Source organism: Lagenorhynchus albirostris, chromosome 16, assembly GCF_949774975.1.
Source record: "Lagenorhynchus albirostris chromosome 16, mLagAlb1.1, whole genome shotgun sequence".
Classification (NCBI taxonomy): Eukaryota; Metazoa; Chordata; class Mammalia; order Artiodactyla; family Delphinidae; genus Lagenorhynchus; species Lagenorhynchus albirostris.
In genome coordinates this window covers 21,236,705-21,255,626 of record NC_083110.1, presented here as the reverse complement: position 1 = coordinate 21,255,626, position 18,922 = coordinate 21,236,705, and the positions used below count along the sequence as shown (strand labels likewise).

The window sequence follows — 18,922 nt, the reverse complement described above, 5'->3', positions numbered from 1 at the left end:
TGAGAGCCACAACTACTGAAGCCCGTGCACCTAGAGCCCGTGCTCCGCAACAAGAGAAGCCACTGAAATGAGAAGCCCGCTCACCACAACTAGAGAAATCCCGCACGCAGCCAAAAAAAAGAGAACTCTATAAGCAAGCAAGCTAACATAAAAGTAGTTCTAATGGTACATTAGTGGACAGTAGGATTAAGTGAAGAAAAATGTTTTATAACAAAAGAAAAGCAAGGACAGTGAAAAATGTAAGTCAGTTTAACATCAACTGATAGCATCAACCTCTTGGCTTTTGCCTAATTTTGATCACTGAAGTATAAAATGTTTTTTTCACATTAGCAAGATTCTGCAGACAGCAAACAAGTAGCCCAGGACACCAACTACCCCTTTATTATGTTGACATGGTAATACACAAAGAGGTGCCTGATTTGGGCACAGAAATAAGCAGTACCATGGTACAGGGTGAAGAAAACCAAGGCAGATACTAGGCAGAAACTTGGAACAAAGGAATAAAAAAAGGGAAGTCTTTGAGGATTATATAAATGTGTAAATCCAGGATAGATAGTTTTAAAACTTTTAGATACTTCAGCTTGGTTTACACCTCACCCCAAAAACTCTGGTCACATCACACCCAAATAGGTAATAAAACATTAACGTGTACATACTCATTGCCACACCTGCTCTATTGACTAATAAACAATCCTACATAGGGGAACCCATGAACTGGTGGCCTGGTGTGAATTGCCCAGCACTGGAGCCATCTGGGGAAGGCTTGCTGTTTGAATTCTTCTCCCAACTCAAAGGCTCAGTTGGGGTGGGGCGGGGGGGTGGGGTGGGTGGGTAGTATAGGGAGTTAATAGAGCCTACTGTATCCAAGAAACTACATCACCCTTTCCACCAAGATCTACTGAATAACAAGGTACCTACTCCCTGACCAGATCCAAAGTGATGGCAGAGAAGAGTCGCAAATGTCTGTCAAAGGCTAACAATTAAGGAGTGTTAATGACCACCTGGCAAAGAAACATTTCCAAGATTAAAACAGTGTTAAGAACAAAGGCAAAACATTGTGAAACTGGCTTAGAAAATTGTGCTACTCAGTTATAATTTGTTTTTAGGCTTTCTGTGTGTGACCTAACCCTAACACCTCCCTTCAAGAAAAGGAGGCAAGAGCAGCATGATTAAAGTAAGATAGAGGGACCTCCCTGGTGGCGCAGTGGTTTAAGAATCCGCCTGCCAAGGCAGGGGACACAGGTTCAATCTCTGGTCCGGGAAGATCCCACATGCTGCGGAGCAACTAAGCCTGTGCGCCACAACTACTGAAGCTTGTGCGCCTAGAGCCCATGCTTCGCAACAAGAGAAGCCACAGCAATGAGAAGCCCACACACCACAACAAAGAGTAAGCCCCACTCACCGCAACTAGAGAAAAGCCCATGCACAGCAACGAAGACCCAAGGCAGCCAAAAATAAATTAATTAATTAATTTTTTAAAAAGTAGGATAGAATTCAACCACTATTTCTACACATAAGTCTGCACACAGAGATGAGAAAATACATAAAACCACAAGATGCTTGATTTACGTTAATGTTTAATATCAAATATAGGACAAATATAAACTATGCAAGATGAAAAATGTAAACTATGCAAGATGAAAAGTAAGTTTGGAGCAATACAATCTACCAGTTGAAGGTTTATTAGATTCCTTAGTTTAAAATGATTTACCTTCATTTCCTCTCTCTCCTTTTTCTTCATTCCTGTATTAAGTATCCATATAAGACTCTTTTTTCTTTTTTAAATGGAGAGCTCAGCTTTTTTTTTGTTTTAAATAAATTTATTTATTTTTGGCTGCATTGTGTCTTTACTGCTGCACGCAGGCTTCTCGTTGTGGTGGCTTCTCTTGTTGCAGAGCATGGGCTCTAGGTGTACAGGCTTCAGTAGTTGTGGCACACGGGCTCAGTAGATGTGGCTCACAAACTCTAGAGCGCAGGCTCAGTAGTTGTGGCGCACGGGCTTAGTTGCTCCGCGGCATGTGGGATCTTCCCAGACCAGAGCTTGAACCTGTGTCCCCTGCTTTGGCAGGCGGATTCTTAAACCACCGCGCCACCAGGGAAGTCCCTCCATATAAGACTTGATTGTGCTAGTGTCATTCAAAATAATAAAGTCCTAAAAACAATGTACACTATAGAGAAACCTAACCATTTACTCTACTTTCTATTTAATCTCAAGAGCTCAAATTTGGGTTGGACAACTTTAGCAGACTATTAGTTCTAATACTTAAAATGACCCCTTTCTCAGGAAAGAGCTAATAATGTATACCAGAGCAATACTATTTCAAGGTATCAATTCCAATTGAAAATATTCAATAACAGTCTTATTTAAGCTCTATATTCGTTTACTCAACAGAAATTTATTGAGTCCTGAATATGCGCTGGGCATTGCTCCAGGCACAAGCAACATAACTTGGAAATTTTGCAACAAATAAACTTCGATTAACATTATGATTTTTCTAACACATATAATCATTTATGAGGCCTATTTTTTTCACAGATACACAGAATTAATTCTTGGTTTTGTTATCAAGATTATTCTTTTGCCGGACTTCCCTGGGGGTCCCATGGCTAACACTCTGCGCTCCCAATGCAGCGGGCCTGGGTTCGATTCCTGATCAAGGAAGTAGATCCCACATGCTGCGTGCCTAGAGCCCGTGCTCCGCAACAAGAGAAGCCACTGCAATGAGAAGCCCGCGCACCCAACGAAGAGTAGCCCCAGGTCGACGCAACTAAAGAAAGCCCGTGTGCAGTAACAAAGACCCAATGCAACCAAAAATAAATAAATTAATTTAAAAAAAGATTCTTTTGCATTGTCATTAGTAGATATCAAAATTTGCATAAGTTCTTAGCAACTATACTTTATTTCAGTCTCGTCTCTGAATTGTTTTTGTATTTGTGAAAAAAGCCAGATTCTGAAAGAAAAATTGCAAAAGGTAAAGAAAGTAATTTTGCTATAGCTGCTTCATGGAAAATGCTATATATCTTTTACATACCTAGCAACCCTTAAGAAGACTTAAGCCATTAATAGGACTTAAACAGAAAGTTGCTGCCAAAATCTTTAAGCTGCAGATTTCATATTTGTCTTCATAGAAAAAACAGAAGTATTGATATATATCAAAATTCGATCAGTGTAATTATTATTATGCTAGAGAAGGTTTGAACGGCGGGAAGAATCACCCAAAATTCTACCACTTAACCCAGCCACCTTGCTCTTTTGGGTCACTTACTCAAGAGGAAGCCAGCTGCCATAAGCATATTTTCACCCTTTGTTACTTAAAGGCAAATAAGTAAAATATTCAGAAATATCTAACAGATACAGATTAACAAACCTATGTAAACTATCAGTGCCAAATATTGGGAGCCAGTCCCTACCACTTATTTCAGCAAATATGCAAGGTCGTACGTGGGGGAAAACACAAAAGAACAGTAACCATACCGTTAAGAAATACATAAGGGGGGCGGGGGGGAAGCAGGAAAATTATTACCACAAAAGTTAAGATGGAGGGGTTCTTGGGGCTTCTGGGAACCTAGAAAAATTGTATTTTTCACCTGGGTAGTTGCTTGATGAGTGTTCAATTTATAATCATAGGTCATCTCTACCTTTATATTTTACAAACTTTTTTTTTATATATTCCATAACGAACAATGTTGCTGCTTAAGAGCATTATTTTGTGAATAAAGATTCACAAATTAAAGTTTTTTGCCTTTAGAGATGATAGGGCTAAGGAAGATAGATTCGATCAGATGTATTATGTATTAAATATATCGGATAGGGCTAAGATAGCTATATTTTACAATGTCAATGTAGTATCCTTAACATATTGATATTTTTAGCGAAGAAGAGATATTGAACTTTGTAATAGCCAGTCTCCAAGATGCCCCCAATCATCACCACCACCTGGTATTTATGCCCCTGCATAGTCCCCTCCCACACTAAATAAGGCTCAATAATGTAGCAACTTCCAAGGTTAATGTCATAAAAGACATTGTGACTTCCTCCTTATTATATTTTGATTGACTCACTCTGGGGGAAAACAAGCTGCTATGACATGAGAAAACATTTAAGAAATCCTATGATAAGAAAGTGAGTCCTCTAGTGAACAGCTATCAAGGAACTAAAGCCTCCTGCAAATGACATGGGAAGTGGATCCTCCAGCACCCTCCTCCCCAGTCAAGTTTGAGATGATAGAGACCTCTTCTGGAAGCACCCTCCTAAGTTACCCACAGATTACTAACTCACGAAACTGATTAGATAATAAATGTTTTTTGTTCAAAGCTACTAAATTTGGGTAATTTGTAAAGCAGCAACAGAGAAATAATACTGAGCTTATCAAGTAATTACTTAGAATGCTCTTTATAAAACATAAACCAGATAGAGAACACATCCCTAATTAAAATACTTCAAAGGCTTCATGTTGTTCATGGACTAAAATTCACTATGGCCTACAAAACCATTCATGCTCTGGCTTCTGCCTACCTTTTTACCTTCTCCGATTTCCATTCTTTACGTCCTCAACTTCACTAGACTCCTCTCAGATTATTAAAGAATGTACTCTAGGGCTTCCCTGGTGGTGCAGTGGTTGAGAGTCTGCCTGCCGATGCAGGCATCACAGGTTCGTGCACCGGTCCGGGAAGATCCCACATGCTGCGGAGCGGCTGGGCCCGTGAGCCATGGCCGCTGAGCCTGCACGTCTGGAGCCTGTGCTCCGCAACGGGAGAGACCACTACAGTGAGAGGCCCACGTACCGCAAAAAAAAAAAAAAAGAATGTACTCTCTTCCTTGACCTTTGTACTTGCTGTTTTCTCTGCCTAGGAATGTTCTTCCTTGCATTCTTGGGGGTATTCTTTGCATACTCAGCTCCTTTTTGTGACTCAGTAGTCCTCAGCTTAAAAGTTCTCTCCCCAGTGAGGCCTTCCCTGATGACCCATTCATAAGAAGAAAACCCTGGAAGGTTCCCACTAAAGAGAGAAAAAGATGAGACCATATTTAAAGCAATATAAACCTGGAGTTAGTATGTTAGACTAACTGTATTAAATGAAAAAAAGAAATTACTAGTTTAAATTTGGAAAGGAGAATATAAATTTCTCATTACAGATTATGATTGTACATCTGAAATACATAAGTGAAATAAATTGGAAAACAAGAAGCATATAAACTCTATGGGAACAAAACTTTAGAACACTCCTGTAGGACAAAAGAAGACATCAACAAATGGAAAGGTATAGCACTAAGGATAGGAAGACTAAACATCAAAAATGTAAATTCTCCAAATTCTCTCTGTAATATGATTCCAATAAAAATACCAAAATCGAGGGACCTCCCTGGTGGTCCAGCGGTAAAGAATCTGCCTTACAATGCAGGGGATGTGGGTTCGATCCCTGGTCAGTGAACTAAGATCCCACATGGCGCGGGGAAACTAAGCCCACGTGCCCTGGAGCCTGCATGCCACAACTAGAGAGAGATAACCTGCATGCCACAACTAAGCCTGCATGCTGCGACAAAAGATGATCCCGTGCACCACAACAAAAGAAAGATTCCGCATGCCTCAACCAAGATCCCACGAGCCGCAACTAAGACCCCACGCAGCCAAAAATAAATAAATCTTAAACAAAAAAAAAAACCCCAAATCGACAAGGTATTTCTTGCAAATAGACAAGGCGATCATAAACTCATATGGAAAAAAAAACAAGGCAAGAATATTTAGGAAATTTCTGAAGAATTAGCTCTATCAGATATTAAAACATATTTTTAAATCCAAATAATTAGAGTAATTTGATGCTGATACATAACATGATGTGACAGAACAGAAAATCTACTAATATAAACAAATACAAATCAGTAGGGAGAAGAAAGACAAATAAGTGGTGTTGGATAGCTGGGTAGCCAGTTGAAAAAACTCAAGTTGTGACTAACGTTCTACACACAAGATGAATAAAACAGTTAAGTGTAGAAAAAAATGAAATCATTAAAATATTATGAAAAGAAAACTTGAGATTTATAAGGTAGAAGTGGTAAAGATTTTTCTAATTAAGACACACTGAAGCTATAAAAGCAAAGTTTTCCATTAAAAATTTAACTCAACATTTCATCTCATTGGGGACTCCCCTGGTGGCACAGTGGTTAAGAACCCGCCTGCCAATGCAAAGGACATGGGTTCAAGCCCTGGTCTGGAAAGATCCCACATGCCGCAAAGCAAATAAGCCCATGTGTCACAACTACTGAGCCTGCGAGCCACAACTACTGAGACAGAGGTGCCACAACTACTGAAGCCCGCGCACCTAGAGCCTGTGCTCTGCAACAAGAGAAGCCACCATAGTGAGAAGCCTGCGCACTGCAACGAAGAGTAGCTCCCGCTCACCACAACTAGAGAAAGCCTGCGTGCAGCAATGAAGACCCAACACAGCCAAAAATTTAAAAAAAATTTTTTTTTAAATTTCATTTCATTAAAAAAAATCTGTATGTTAAAAAATATGACAAATAAGGACTTCATTGGTGGTCCAGTGGTTAAGACTCCACCCTTTCACTGCAAGGGGCGTGGGTTCAATCCCAGGTCTGGGAGCTAAGATTCTGCATGCTGTGCAGCACAGCCAAAGAAACAAGACAAAGAGAAAATATATTTGCAACTTACCACAGTCAGTTTTCTAAAGGATCTTCTATAAAAATCAATAGAAGCCTAATAACTCAATAGAAAAAACGGCCCTTCTGTATTATTTCCTACTTTAAAATGTTATGGATTGACCGTCTTAACTTTCTCAAGAGTGAATAAAATATAAAAATAAAAATAAAGATCACTCTGACTACCGTTTAGATATATCTTCACCAAAACTCTTACATGTGGGGACTGACTTGTGTGGGTGAATGTTTTGTGGAAATTGAGCAAATTGAAGGCAGGTATCTTACTTGGGATTCGATTCTATTTAATGTAACAGAAGACTGTCTAGTAACAGGTTTTAAAGAAGTGAAAAAAAATTCTCTCATGTTACAGAAATCCAGGTTTAAGAAGCCTAAGGTTGGTACAGCGCCTCTATTGGTATCATCAGGGACTCGGGCTCCTATCTTTCTTCTCCCCATCCTAGTACATATCTTCTATTATCAAGTCAATTCATGGTTCCAGTCGGCTGTGGGAGCTCCAGCCATTAAACCCATGTTTTATAAATGTTGAGGGAAAGGAGATAGACACAAAAGAGTACATTCTATATGACTCTAGTTGTATAGAAACCATGAAAAAGACCTGTATAATGAAGTGGTTATATAGTGGTTATCTTTGCATGGAGTTACCAACTGGGAGGGGCCAGAAAGATTTCTGGGGTGCTAGAAAGATTTATATCACTATCTGGGTAGTGTTATACATATGGAGAATTCCTTCATATGTTCATTTATATTTTGACAAGACTATGCACTCCAAACGGATTGAAGAAACTGAAAGTACTCGAAGGTATTTAGTGTTCAGTGCCCAGCTCTTGTGCTCATCACTGCTGTCACCCTCCAAAGGCTGAAAAGTAACCAAGACAGGGAATTCCCTGGCAGTCCAATGGTTAGGATTCTCCCAAATTGGTTTGATACAATCTGATACAATTCTAATCAAAACCCTACCAGAGAGACTTCCCTGGCGGTCCAGTGGTTAAGACTCCGCTCTCCCACTGCAGGGGGTATGGGTTCAATCCCTGGTTGGGGAACTAAGATCCTGCATGCCACGCGGCACAGCCAAAAATAAATAAATAAATAACCACGTCATACAGTCTGCTGGAATACATAAGGATGTCTCAATGGTCTTGCTTTAGGAATACAGTGGTTCCAATCCTATCTCCATTTTGCATTTAATGTTTTTTATTCTTCTGAAATGGGCATAAAAACAATGACTTTTCCCTTTTCCAAAATCATGAGTCTCTCTACAGGGATTTATGAGGCAATGTATGTCAGGTTCTTAATATGCTTCCTGATATTTAATGAGAGGTAGTTGTTATTATTTTACTATCATTATTATAGTCATCATCATTATTGACAAATGATAGGACAGCATCTCAAATGATCCTTTGGTCAAGAATTCCAAGTAAACTGGTCAATATCCTTGTGGATGTGAACATCCTCCTGATATGATACTGTTTCTCAGTTGAGAACTTCCTAAAGAAGCTAAATCCAGTTCTTATAGCTCCACAAATTTAGAAAACTCAAAGTAGTCATAAAACAATTTTGGAAATATGTTGTAAAAAGTTTGGTTTTGTTTTCAATATTGTATGATCTTCATTAAGGTGGCCCTATGAGACAATGAATTAGAATTTCAAAATAACTGATAAAAGTAAGATATAGGTGCAACTAGAGATTATTGTACTAAGTGAAGTAAGTCAGAAAGAGAAAGACAAATACCATATGATATCACTTATATGTGAAATCTAAAATACGACACAAATGAACCTATCTATGAAACAGAAACAAAATCAGGGACATAGAGAATAGACTAGTGGTCACCAAGGGGGAGGGGGCTGGGGGAGGGATGGAGTGGGAGGTTGGGGTGAGCAGATGTAAGCTTTTATATCTAGAATGGATAAACAACAAGGTCCTACTGTCTAGCACAGAGAACTATATTCAATATCCTATGATAAACCATAATGAAAAAGAATATGAAAAAGAATGTACAAAAAAAAGATATAGGAAACAATATATATAATTTAGTACCATTTATTTATGCTGTCTAATTATAAATGCACTGAATGCTGTCTAAAAGTAACAAAAAACTCTAAGACTAATGACCCTTTATCACAAGATACCAACTGAGAATGGCCATACCCTTTTGTTCGTTAACATAAAAAGCCCAGGCTAAGACAAATAGCTTCCTTTTTTCCCTGGGAATAATGGGGGTGGGTATTTTTCTAGTCCACATCTTCATGGAAAAAAATTGATTTAGTTTATATGTGGAATATATCCATTTTGAAAAATGTATAAGTGCAAAATACTTACCCACTTAGCAACTGGACACCCATTAGAGCTTTTTCCTTCTTTCCCCGTGTACACTACTATTTCTATCCTTATTGCGTTTCCTTTTTGACCATACCTGAGTATGAAACACAGTGAAGGGAAAATAATTGCAATACACTTTTAACATCTTCATGTGCATAAGATATAGATTTACAGAAGTACAAAATTCAAACACTCATAATTATAACTTTGTTAAAAATTTACTTTCGTGTGGCAGGTATTTTTATTTGTTATCCAGTTCTGTTTACTTGTCCTTAAGGATCACTCTTTTAAAAAATGGCCTGGCTCCAAGACAAGCAAAAGGAATGTGAATGCAGTGTTGACAGAGGTAATTTTAACTATTTCTACCATTATACAATAATAAAAATAAGTATGTCTGCATTTAACAAAGATAGCCTTGCTTTGTGAAGGTCTTATTGAGTGCCCAATGGCTCGTGTGAGTGACTCAGCAGGGACACCAGGACTCTATGTTTTTCCTGGGCCCTAAGAAACATCAAACTCATGCTCCTGGAAGTTTTCCATTCACCTCGAGTTTGTTCCCAGAGATGATTTCTCTGCATTGAGTCAGATCCCCAATAATGAATGATTTTAACAGGGAAGCATATTTCCTCACCTATTCTCCATGATTTCCCTGACAGCAGCAACACTTGGTCCTGCCCCAAGGTGTGTATAATATGGGCCTTTGTCTTTTTGTATAACTCGATCTGTGGAAGGAATAAGATTATTAGACCCAAAACTTTACAGAATTGCATAGGGGCAAGGAAGAGCTATTTTTTTTTTTTTTCAATTCAGAACAATGAATCTTGACAAGATTTTGGTAAGCTTTAGTAATTAAAGTCTAGGACAATAGGCCCTGGAATTTAACTTATCCCTTTCTTTCTGCTCCTAATTAGTCCACTCTTTCTCTAAGAATCAGAGGAGGAAAAACATATTTTAACTTGTGGTTCATATTTATTCTCAGATCTCCTGCTTTAAAAAAATTCTATAAAAATTGAGGTACAAAATTAAGCTACCCAAGAGCAATAAATCTTAAAAGCTTGGCTTCAGAATCCTATTAAAATTGAGCCCGACAATTGCACTGCTAAGATTTTATTCTATTGCACATGCACGCAATTATGTATTTATAATACACATGTATACAAGAATATTCCTTGTTACAATTGTACGTAATATTAAAAAAGAGAAACACTCTTAACATCTTTCAATGAGGTAATAGTTAAATAGTATGTTTTAAAAGCCTTAAATTTTGTAAAACTGGAAACAAAATTAAAATCACTAATAATATTAATTTGTATAGAAAAAATATAAGAGCCGTTTTTCTCTAGAAAAAGACATTTGCACCATATTTCTGTACCATTTGAATTTTTGTGTAAATTACATAGTTCTTAGAAAATGGTATTTTAAAACTTGGCCTCTGAGATTCATGTCTAACTAGAATCACTGGGAAATGCATGTCTACCTACACCAAGAGATCATTACTTACCATTTTAATCAGATATCAGATATAACATAGGATTATTTCTGGGGCTACTTAAGCAAGATACGGTGAATAATTTTTAACTTATTGGTAATCTAGAGCAGTGGTTTTTAATCAGGGGTATTTTTGCCAAAGGGGACATTTGGCAATATTTTGGGTTGTGACAACTGCAAACGCGCACCCGCGTGTGTGTGTGTGTGTGTGTGTGTGTGTGTGTGTGTGTGTGTGCATCACTAGTGAGTAGAGGCTAGGGATGCCACTAAACAGCCTACAATAGATAAGGTGGTCCCCCTACAACAAAGAATTATCCCACCTAAAATGCCAATAGTGCTAAATTTGAGGAACCTTGATCTAAAGGTTAATTACTCTAATTTTGCTAGAACATAATAACACTTTCACAGAAATCCTTTACCCTCAGATATGATTGGGATCCTTTACCCTCACTTTGGATGATTTCTGAAGTCTACTTTTCTGTTTCTCTTTTTAAGTTCCGATTTCTACACAATGAGCACAAAAACTTCAAATGTAACAATTATAGGAAAACATGCAACTGACAAGGGTATTCAACAGTTCCAGGTCCACTGCAGATACTGAATGAACTTTGAATGCCTGGCTGTCTTGACTCCCACATTGTGTTAAGGTAGTATGTATAAGGGTCTTGAAACTAGACAATCATCCTATTGAAATTTATATATGCAGTCAAATTAGACGAGCTCAGGTATATAAATCTTACTGGCATTTTAAATTAAAGGCCTTTTTCCCATTTTTAATGATATTCAGAGAAACAGTCTCTTTTTCACTTCAGATTTTTGAAGCAACATAGGATGGAAGTTACAAATACAGCCGCTGGAGCTGGGACTGCCTGTCTTAGAATTCCAGTTTAATCATTTACTAGCTGTGAACTTCTCTGACTCAGTCTCCTTACTTGTAAAGTGGGGATAATAAGCATTCCCTTTGGTGGGTTGTTGTGAATATAACAAGTCAAGGGTGTAGGACAGTTATCAGACTTGCAGTAAAAGACCTGGAATAGGAGCCGTTATCATTATTACAATCTTCTGTCCTTGGTCCAAGAATCTCTCATTCTGCCAAACTGACCCCGCTCAGACAGCATTGCCACCCCTTCCAGATTGTCAGATCCTCCTCCTTGGAGGCTCTTCATTCTCAGAGGAGCCTATCTTTGGTGCCTGGTATGTGGTAAGCTGTCAAAACTGAGTGTTGAATGATGAGCAGAGAAATGGAAGGATTCATTTCAGAGCATCAAATGCACTTTGAAAAATCAAGAACTAAAAGTCATTGCTACACTTCACTATTTTTTCTATTGTGGTTAAAAAAATATCAGAATGATATATTTACTTTATCCTTCCCATCAATCCTTTAACCACCCATTCTGGAATATACTAATGAACCATCTGCTTCTTGATTGGGTTAGCAATTACACAGATACTTTTTTTTATAGTTATTTGTTAAGTTGTACATATATTTTATGTTCTCTGTATGCATGCTATACTGCACAATTTAAAATATATATATTTTTAAACAAAAGACTTAAAGGTTGAAATTCTTTTGAATATAGGAAGAATAAGCTGTGATAACGTATTAAGGGACTTCATTCTTATGATATGCACAGTAAACAACTTGAGAGACATCTAGCTTGAGAGAAATCAAATTTTCCACTTAAGAAAGTTTCCAAATTACCAGTTGGATTTCCCATTTATCTGAGCAGCATAAATAAGGGTCCCACAGAAAAATGGTATAGAATTATTTAGTCCATCCTAGCTAGAATATGAGTGGGGCAAAAATGTCATATATAAAATGTAAAACAAACTTGATTCAGTCACAACTTGAGGCCATTAATGCAAGAAAATGAAGAAACTCACTTACCAAGACAGTTGCAGGTAGGCAATTCAGAATCTTTTGTTGTGGACACCAGGGTTTTCGTAGGATTAGTAAAGAAGTTCATCGCATAATCATTAAAACTTTTCTGTGCACTGTCTATTGGGGAAAATTCTGATGCTCCAACACTAGATGAACAGACGTCCTCTTCGCTTTTGGTAGAAACCACTGTAATTCCACCTGAACATACTACATTTAGGTTCCTGAGAATTTGTGCTGGGTCCGGTAAAGGGGTCTCATGAGAGATACCAGGCAATGTTGGCAGCCTCTGATGTGTGACTTGGTCTTTAACATCCTGTTGGAACTGTGTTTGGTCATTGCCAGCCACCACATTAGCACACTGGTTAGTTGGAGAGGATGGCTGGAGTAAAGGATGAGCTTTCTGATTGACATTCACTGTTGGCTGTACCTGAGCATATCCATTTTCTGTAAACGCCTGTCCGTTGGATTCTGTTTTTAACTGGATTATGGGGAGAGAATCCAAGGGTTCAAACTTCATCTTCTCCTGTGCTAATTCAGGATAATACCGCTCAAATTTTATTTGAGTGAGTGGAGGAAATAATTTTTTGTGTTCTAATGCTGAGCTCCTTTGAGTCAGTGGTTTCCATACTTTGGTTAAGGGAGGAATTTTTCCCAATAGAATAGGAAAGTCATGTGGACCAAATTGACCAAATCTTTGAAATTTAGATGCTATCCAAATGTCATGTAACTTACTATATTCATATGCCAACTGTTCCTGTTTTTTCTGGTCATTTTCTTGACAACTTATGATCACGGGCTTCTTTTTCCGTCGATCTCTTGATGGGGTAGATTTTGTCTTTTTCTGGATTGTGTTCTTTTGCTTTGTTGCTGAAGGTCCTTGATTATTTTGTACACTGGAAGGTGGTTTATGCTCTATTGTGCCCTTCTCCTGGCTATAGTTTTGCTGTACATTATATGCAACAAGGCTTGTTGGTGTACTTTCAACTTTTTTGTCCTCCGGTTTTATACAATTGAATTTAATTATTGATGCAAGTTGTGTTAACTGTGCAGCAACATCTTCTTCTATTTTACTATGAACTGTATCTTGACATGAGGGATCATCCTTTGAGTCCAACTTGATGCTGCTGTCCAGTGACTGGTTACAATACTCCGATTTATTAGTTGTTGTTGTCAACTGATGCAAATTTTTGGAATTGTCAAGAGCAATTCTACCTTGAGCAACATTTTTATTGGTATCGGTTTTAGATGAATTTGAATTTGGTATAAAAACAGATACTGAATTTGTGACTGTTGAATATTCCTGTGCCTTTGTGGATGCTTGGTCACTAGGTGAGCTGCTGTGTGACTTAGAAATATTTTGGCCATTGAACATCAATGTGTTGCATGAACTTTGCTTTTCCAGAGATGGACAGTGATGAAGGCTTTGTGGTCCCCCTTGTAAATTTGGGTCTTGGAGGTCTTTTCTTACAGAATACAGGATAGCTTTACAGCTGTTAAGCAAACTAGCTGTTCTCTGTTCTGTTTCTTCATCCTTCTCTGACTTCGATGGTGAGGAATTTTCTGATGGGGCTTCTGAAAGTTGTGTTAGAGCTTCTATGGCCACTACTTGTTCTAGCGTTAATCTCCTATCTTTCATTAGGGATAGAAGACTTGGTTGAAGTGTTGATCCTTCTTTTAGTTCTCTATTTGTTATAATTTCTAGGGATTTTGGTTGATCACTTTCATTGTGTATACTCGTATGACTATTTAAGTTGCGGTTTGCAGGATCTGGAAAAGACTTACAATTAAAGCCAGGCTTCTGAATGACCAAAACATTACTTCTCCCCTTGAGATGATCACAGCTCGCACTAGTAGCAATGGCGCTCATGGCATTGTTATGGTTTGCAGTGTCTTTCAGGAATTTATAAGGATTGTTTTCAAATGCCTTGCCAAGTTCTTCAATGTTGATTTTTTTAAATGACAAATTTGTTTCAGTTGGCAAATAGTGTACATTTTTAATGCCGTTTCTTACAGTTTGTGCAAACAACTTTTGAGGTTCAAGGAGGTCAGTAAGTAGGATTTTTTTCCTGTCATCTTCAGAGCTTTTCAAATTTTCAGCTTCTGTTTTAATTGTATTAAATTCTCCTTTAACATGATCAGTTAAGTGTGATTTCTTGTTTTGTGTCCACTTTTCCACTTCAATACCTGTCATACTTTCTTCATTTTTAGTTACATTTTCTAAGGGACATGAATTCAATTCCAATCTTTGTTCTTCCTCATGACCACAACTACTGTATTCCATGGATTCTGACTTGGGGCCATTTACTGGTTTGTTGTCAAAATCTGCCTATAAAATAAACAGAGAAATTACTCTTATAATCTGCTCAAATATCTGAGTAAGAGCTGTAAGAGCTTTACAATTTAAAAGTAACTAAATGTGAAGTCCCTGAAAATATTTTATTTTCACTTTTTACATTTTTAGAAGTTATAAAATACCAAAAAGGGGAAAGAAAAAAAAGAGAGGTGGAAACCATCATATTCCCATGACTGTTAATATTTTGGTATATTCATTTTTTTCCAAAATAAAATTTTAAAATATTTTTACATTGATGCCATTCAATGAACAATACTTATTATTTCAATGCAAACTGTACTGAAGTAGAACATACACACACAAAAAATATAAATCATAAATATATAGCTTGTTGAATTTTCACAGAATGAACACCTATATACCCAGATCCCAACCAAGAAACTTACATATAATAAATAATAAGGTCCTACTATATATCACAGAGAACTATATTCAATATTCTACGATAATCTATAAAGGAAAAGAATATAAAAAAGAATGTGTATATATATGTATAACTGAATTTTCTGTACAGCAATAATTAATACAACATTGTAAATCAACTATACTTCAATAAAAAAATAAAAATAACAAAAAGAATTTTTTTAATTAAAAAAACACATCTAGTCATCACTCCACTGTCAAAGGGTAGCTACTGCTATCACATCTATCATAGATTTCTTTGGCTTATTTCCCAACTTTATACAGCTGACTTCCTTTTACTCAAAATTATATTTCTGAGAGTCATCCATGTTGTAAAGTTTAACTGTAATCCATTCATTCTTACTGCTATACAGTAATTCATTGAATATACTACAATGTATATCTCTATTCTACTGTAGGTGGACATTTAGTTTTAGTTTTTGGCTATAACAAAGAACACTGCTATAACATATTACTGTTATATTTTGGTGAACTTGTACATACATTGCATGGAGTGGAAGTGCTCGGTCATTCAGTGTGTGTATATATGCGTGTAGTTTAGGAGATAGGCCAAATCATTTTCTACAGTGGTTGTCAATACACACTCCCACCAGAAATTATGAGTTTCAATTTTTATTAACAATTAGCTCACATTCTTATTAACAATTAGTATTTTCTATCTTTACACATCAGACATTCTAGTGAGTGAGTAGTGACACCCCTTTTCAAAAATTTTTTTGAGATGAAGTTCCCATGAAATAAAATTCATCATTTTACCATTTGAAATTGTGTAATTCTGATTTTATTCACAGTGTTGTGCAACAATCACCTCTAATTCCAGAACATTTTCATCACCCCTAATAGAAACACTGTACCCATTAAGGAATCATTATTCCCCCCTCTAATCCCTATTTTTTTAAACCTTGAAATAGCTCATCCAAAATTATACCACAGGAGGAGACAATAGGGGACATTTTGGTCAAGAGCAAATAGAAAATAAGCTCTACAATATTTAACGTGGCTCTGGATGTTCTAGTCAATGCCTTGAAGACAGTAAAATCTAAACATAAAAAATTAGGAGACTTCTTACTGAACGATGATTATATAACTGACTCCAAAGAAAAAACAGGAGTATCGACTAAAAAAAAGATCAGGGGCTTCTCTGGTGGCCTGCCGATGCAGGGGACACGAGTTCGTGCCCCGGTCCGGGAAGATCCCACATGCCGCGGAGCAGCTAGGCCCGTGAGCCATGGCCGCTGAGCCTGCGCGTCCGGAGCCTGTGCTCTGCAATGGGAGAGGCCACAACAGTGAGAGGCCTGTGTACCGCAAAAAATAAATAAATAAATAAAAGAATGAGAGTTCAGAAGGGCCATATCTAATTTCTTTCTTCTTTTTTTGAACTGTGGCTTTTTAAAAAAGATTTATTTATTTTTATTTTTGTCTGCAGAGGGTCTTAGCTGTGGCACGCGGAATATTCGCCGAGGCACGCAGAATCTTTCGATGCGGCACTGGGGCTCTTCGTTGTGGTGCACGGGCTTCTCTCTAGCTGTGGCGTGGGGGTTTTCTCTTCTCTAGTTGTGGCACACACGCTCCAGAGTGCGCGAGCTCAGTAGTTGCAGCATGCAGGCTTAGTTGCCCCGCAGCATGTGTGATCTTAGTTCCCTCACCAAGGATCAAACCCACATCCCTGCCTTGTAAGGCGCGTTACCACTAGACCACCAGGGAAGTCCCCTAATTTCTTAATCAGGGTATAGGTTACATAGGCTATGTTCAGTTTGTCAAAAGTCATCAAAATACACAATTATCATATATACATTTCTCTATATTACATTTAAATAACAACTTTGTAAAACTAAATGAAATAATAGCCGATTTTTTAAAAAAGAGCAATATTATAATATTTTTAATATTAAAAGGAATAATAAGTTTAACATGCAGGGTAGATAAACAAATTAACAGACTAAATTTTAAAATATTTTAATAATTTATTATTAAAACGCTGGCATTTGTAAGCAGTAGAGAAAGTATTAATTTCTTAATAATGATGAGGGAAGTTTGATTCCTATCTCAAAATATGCAACAAAAATTCCATATAGGGTTTCCCTGGTGGCGCAGTGGTTGAGAGTCCGCCTGCCGATGCAGGGGACACGGGTTCGTGCCCCGGTCCGGAAAGATCCCACATGCCGCGGAGCGGCTGGGCCCGTGAGCCATGGCCGCTGAGTCTGCGCGTCCGGAGCCTGTGCTCCGCAACGGAAGAGGCCACAACAGTGAGAGGTCCGCGTACAGAAAAAAAAAAAAAAAAAAAAAAATTCCAGATACATTAACAATGTAAATATAAAAAGATGTAAGGAAAAATCTTCAAAAGAAAGAGCAAAAAGTGGTAAGCCATAGAAGAAAAGATAGAATTCTTTAACTACATAGGATATTAACAATCTTAAAGGCAAAGACACCATAATATGCTTTTCAAATTGCTGATCACAACCTATGTGTCCCAATACCAATATCATGCTTTGTGACAAGTGTCTTTTAATGGAATATTAAAGAAAAATGTGTACACTACATTTAGTAAAGATAAGTATTATCTTTTCTTTTTTTTTTTTTTTTTTTTGCGGTACGCGGGCCTCTCACTGTTGTGGCCTCTCCCGTTGAGGAGCACAGGCTCCGGACGCGCAGGCTCAGCGGCCATGGCTCACGGGCCTAGAAGCTCCGCGGCATGTGGGATCTTCTCAGACGGGGGCACAAACCCGTGTCCCCTGAACCTGCAGGTGGACTCTCAACCACTGCGCCACCAGGGAAACCCTATCATATAAATTTTTATGTATGTGTTTGTGCATTGAATCGTGATGTAAAATGTATTTATTTCCTGATATGCGTAGCTACTTATAAAGGTAGGAGAAATATTGCCAAAAATAAATTGAAAAGTCAAGTGACAGACTGGGAAAATATTCGCCGTACATATAAAGAGTTACCATTCTTAATAAAAAAGCTCCAACAAATTAAGAAGGAAAATGACTCAATAGAATAGTGAGGAAAGAATAGGCATATGCAATTCACTTAGGTGGAAATCAAAAGGATCAAAAGCTGTCCAACTTTACTAGAAGACAAGCAAGTGAAAATAAATGTCATGTTTTCATCCATCCAAATTGCAAAACTAAAAAAGTAGAAATGTATGTAAGCAAATCATAATACAACATAACATTTACAGTAGAGAAAGTATGAAATAAACTCATATAATCATATTGTGAAAAATGTGCAGCCATTACTCTATGTATCAATATTCTTAGTATATCATTAACCAAAATAAGATGCACATGTGACATTATCATCCCTTTTTATTTAAAACACACAAACACTGGGAATTCCCTGGCGGTCCAGTGGTTAGTACTCAGCACTTTCACTCCTGTGGCCGGGGTTTGATCCCTGCTCTGGGAACTAACATCCCATAAGCCTTGCAGCACAGCCGAACATACACACACACACAAATTGGTCTAGCACAGAAAAAAAGCTGGTAGTATAAACCTAAAATGTTAATAATAGTTACCACTGTGAAATAGAATTAAAGGGGAATTTTTTTTTTTTTACTTGAAGCTTTTAAGTTTATAGGTATGCATATCCGAACACACTGGACTATACATTCCCTTACAGAGATGATCTTGAGGTCCTTTTAAAATTTATGTACTAAAAGCATAAGACAGTCTCATTAATTAATGAGCTTAATTAAAAAGCAACTGACCAACACAGAAAACAAACTTATGGTTACCAAAGGGGAAAGAGGGGGAGGGAAAAATTAGTTCAGGATTAA

The 18,922-nt window shown here is 37.5% G+C and overlaps 1 protein-coding gene across 5 annotated transcripts in view; it reads right to left on the bottom strand.

Annotated features, from left to right (window-relative positions):
• The window catches only part of TET1 (tet methylcytosine dioxygenase 1), a 127,062-nt gene that overhangs the window by 34,876 nt on the left and 73,264 nt on the right, over nt 1-18,922 (bottom strand). For 3 of the 5 annotated variants that reach the window (XM_060125459.1, XM_060125461.1, XM_060125460.1), the window contains 3 exons: nt 12,372-14,691; nt 9,627-9,717; nt 8,996-9,089 (listed from right to left, as the gene is read on the bottom strand). The exons of the other annotated variants lie outside the window; for them this stretch is intronic. In XM_060125459.1, the coding sequence (XP_059981442.1) occupies nt 8,996-9,089; nt 9,627-9,717; nt 12,372-14,691 (2,505 nt within the window). The remainder of the gene's footprint in view (nt 1-8,995; nt 9,090-9,626; nt 9,718-12,371; nt 14,692-18,922) is intronic. 5 annotated transcript variants of the gene reach the window in all.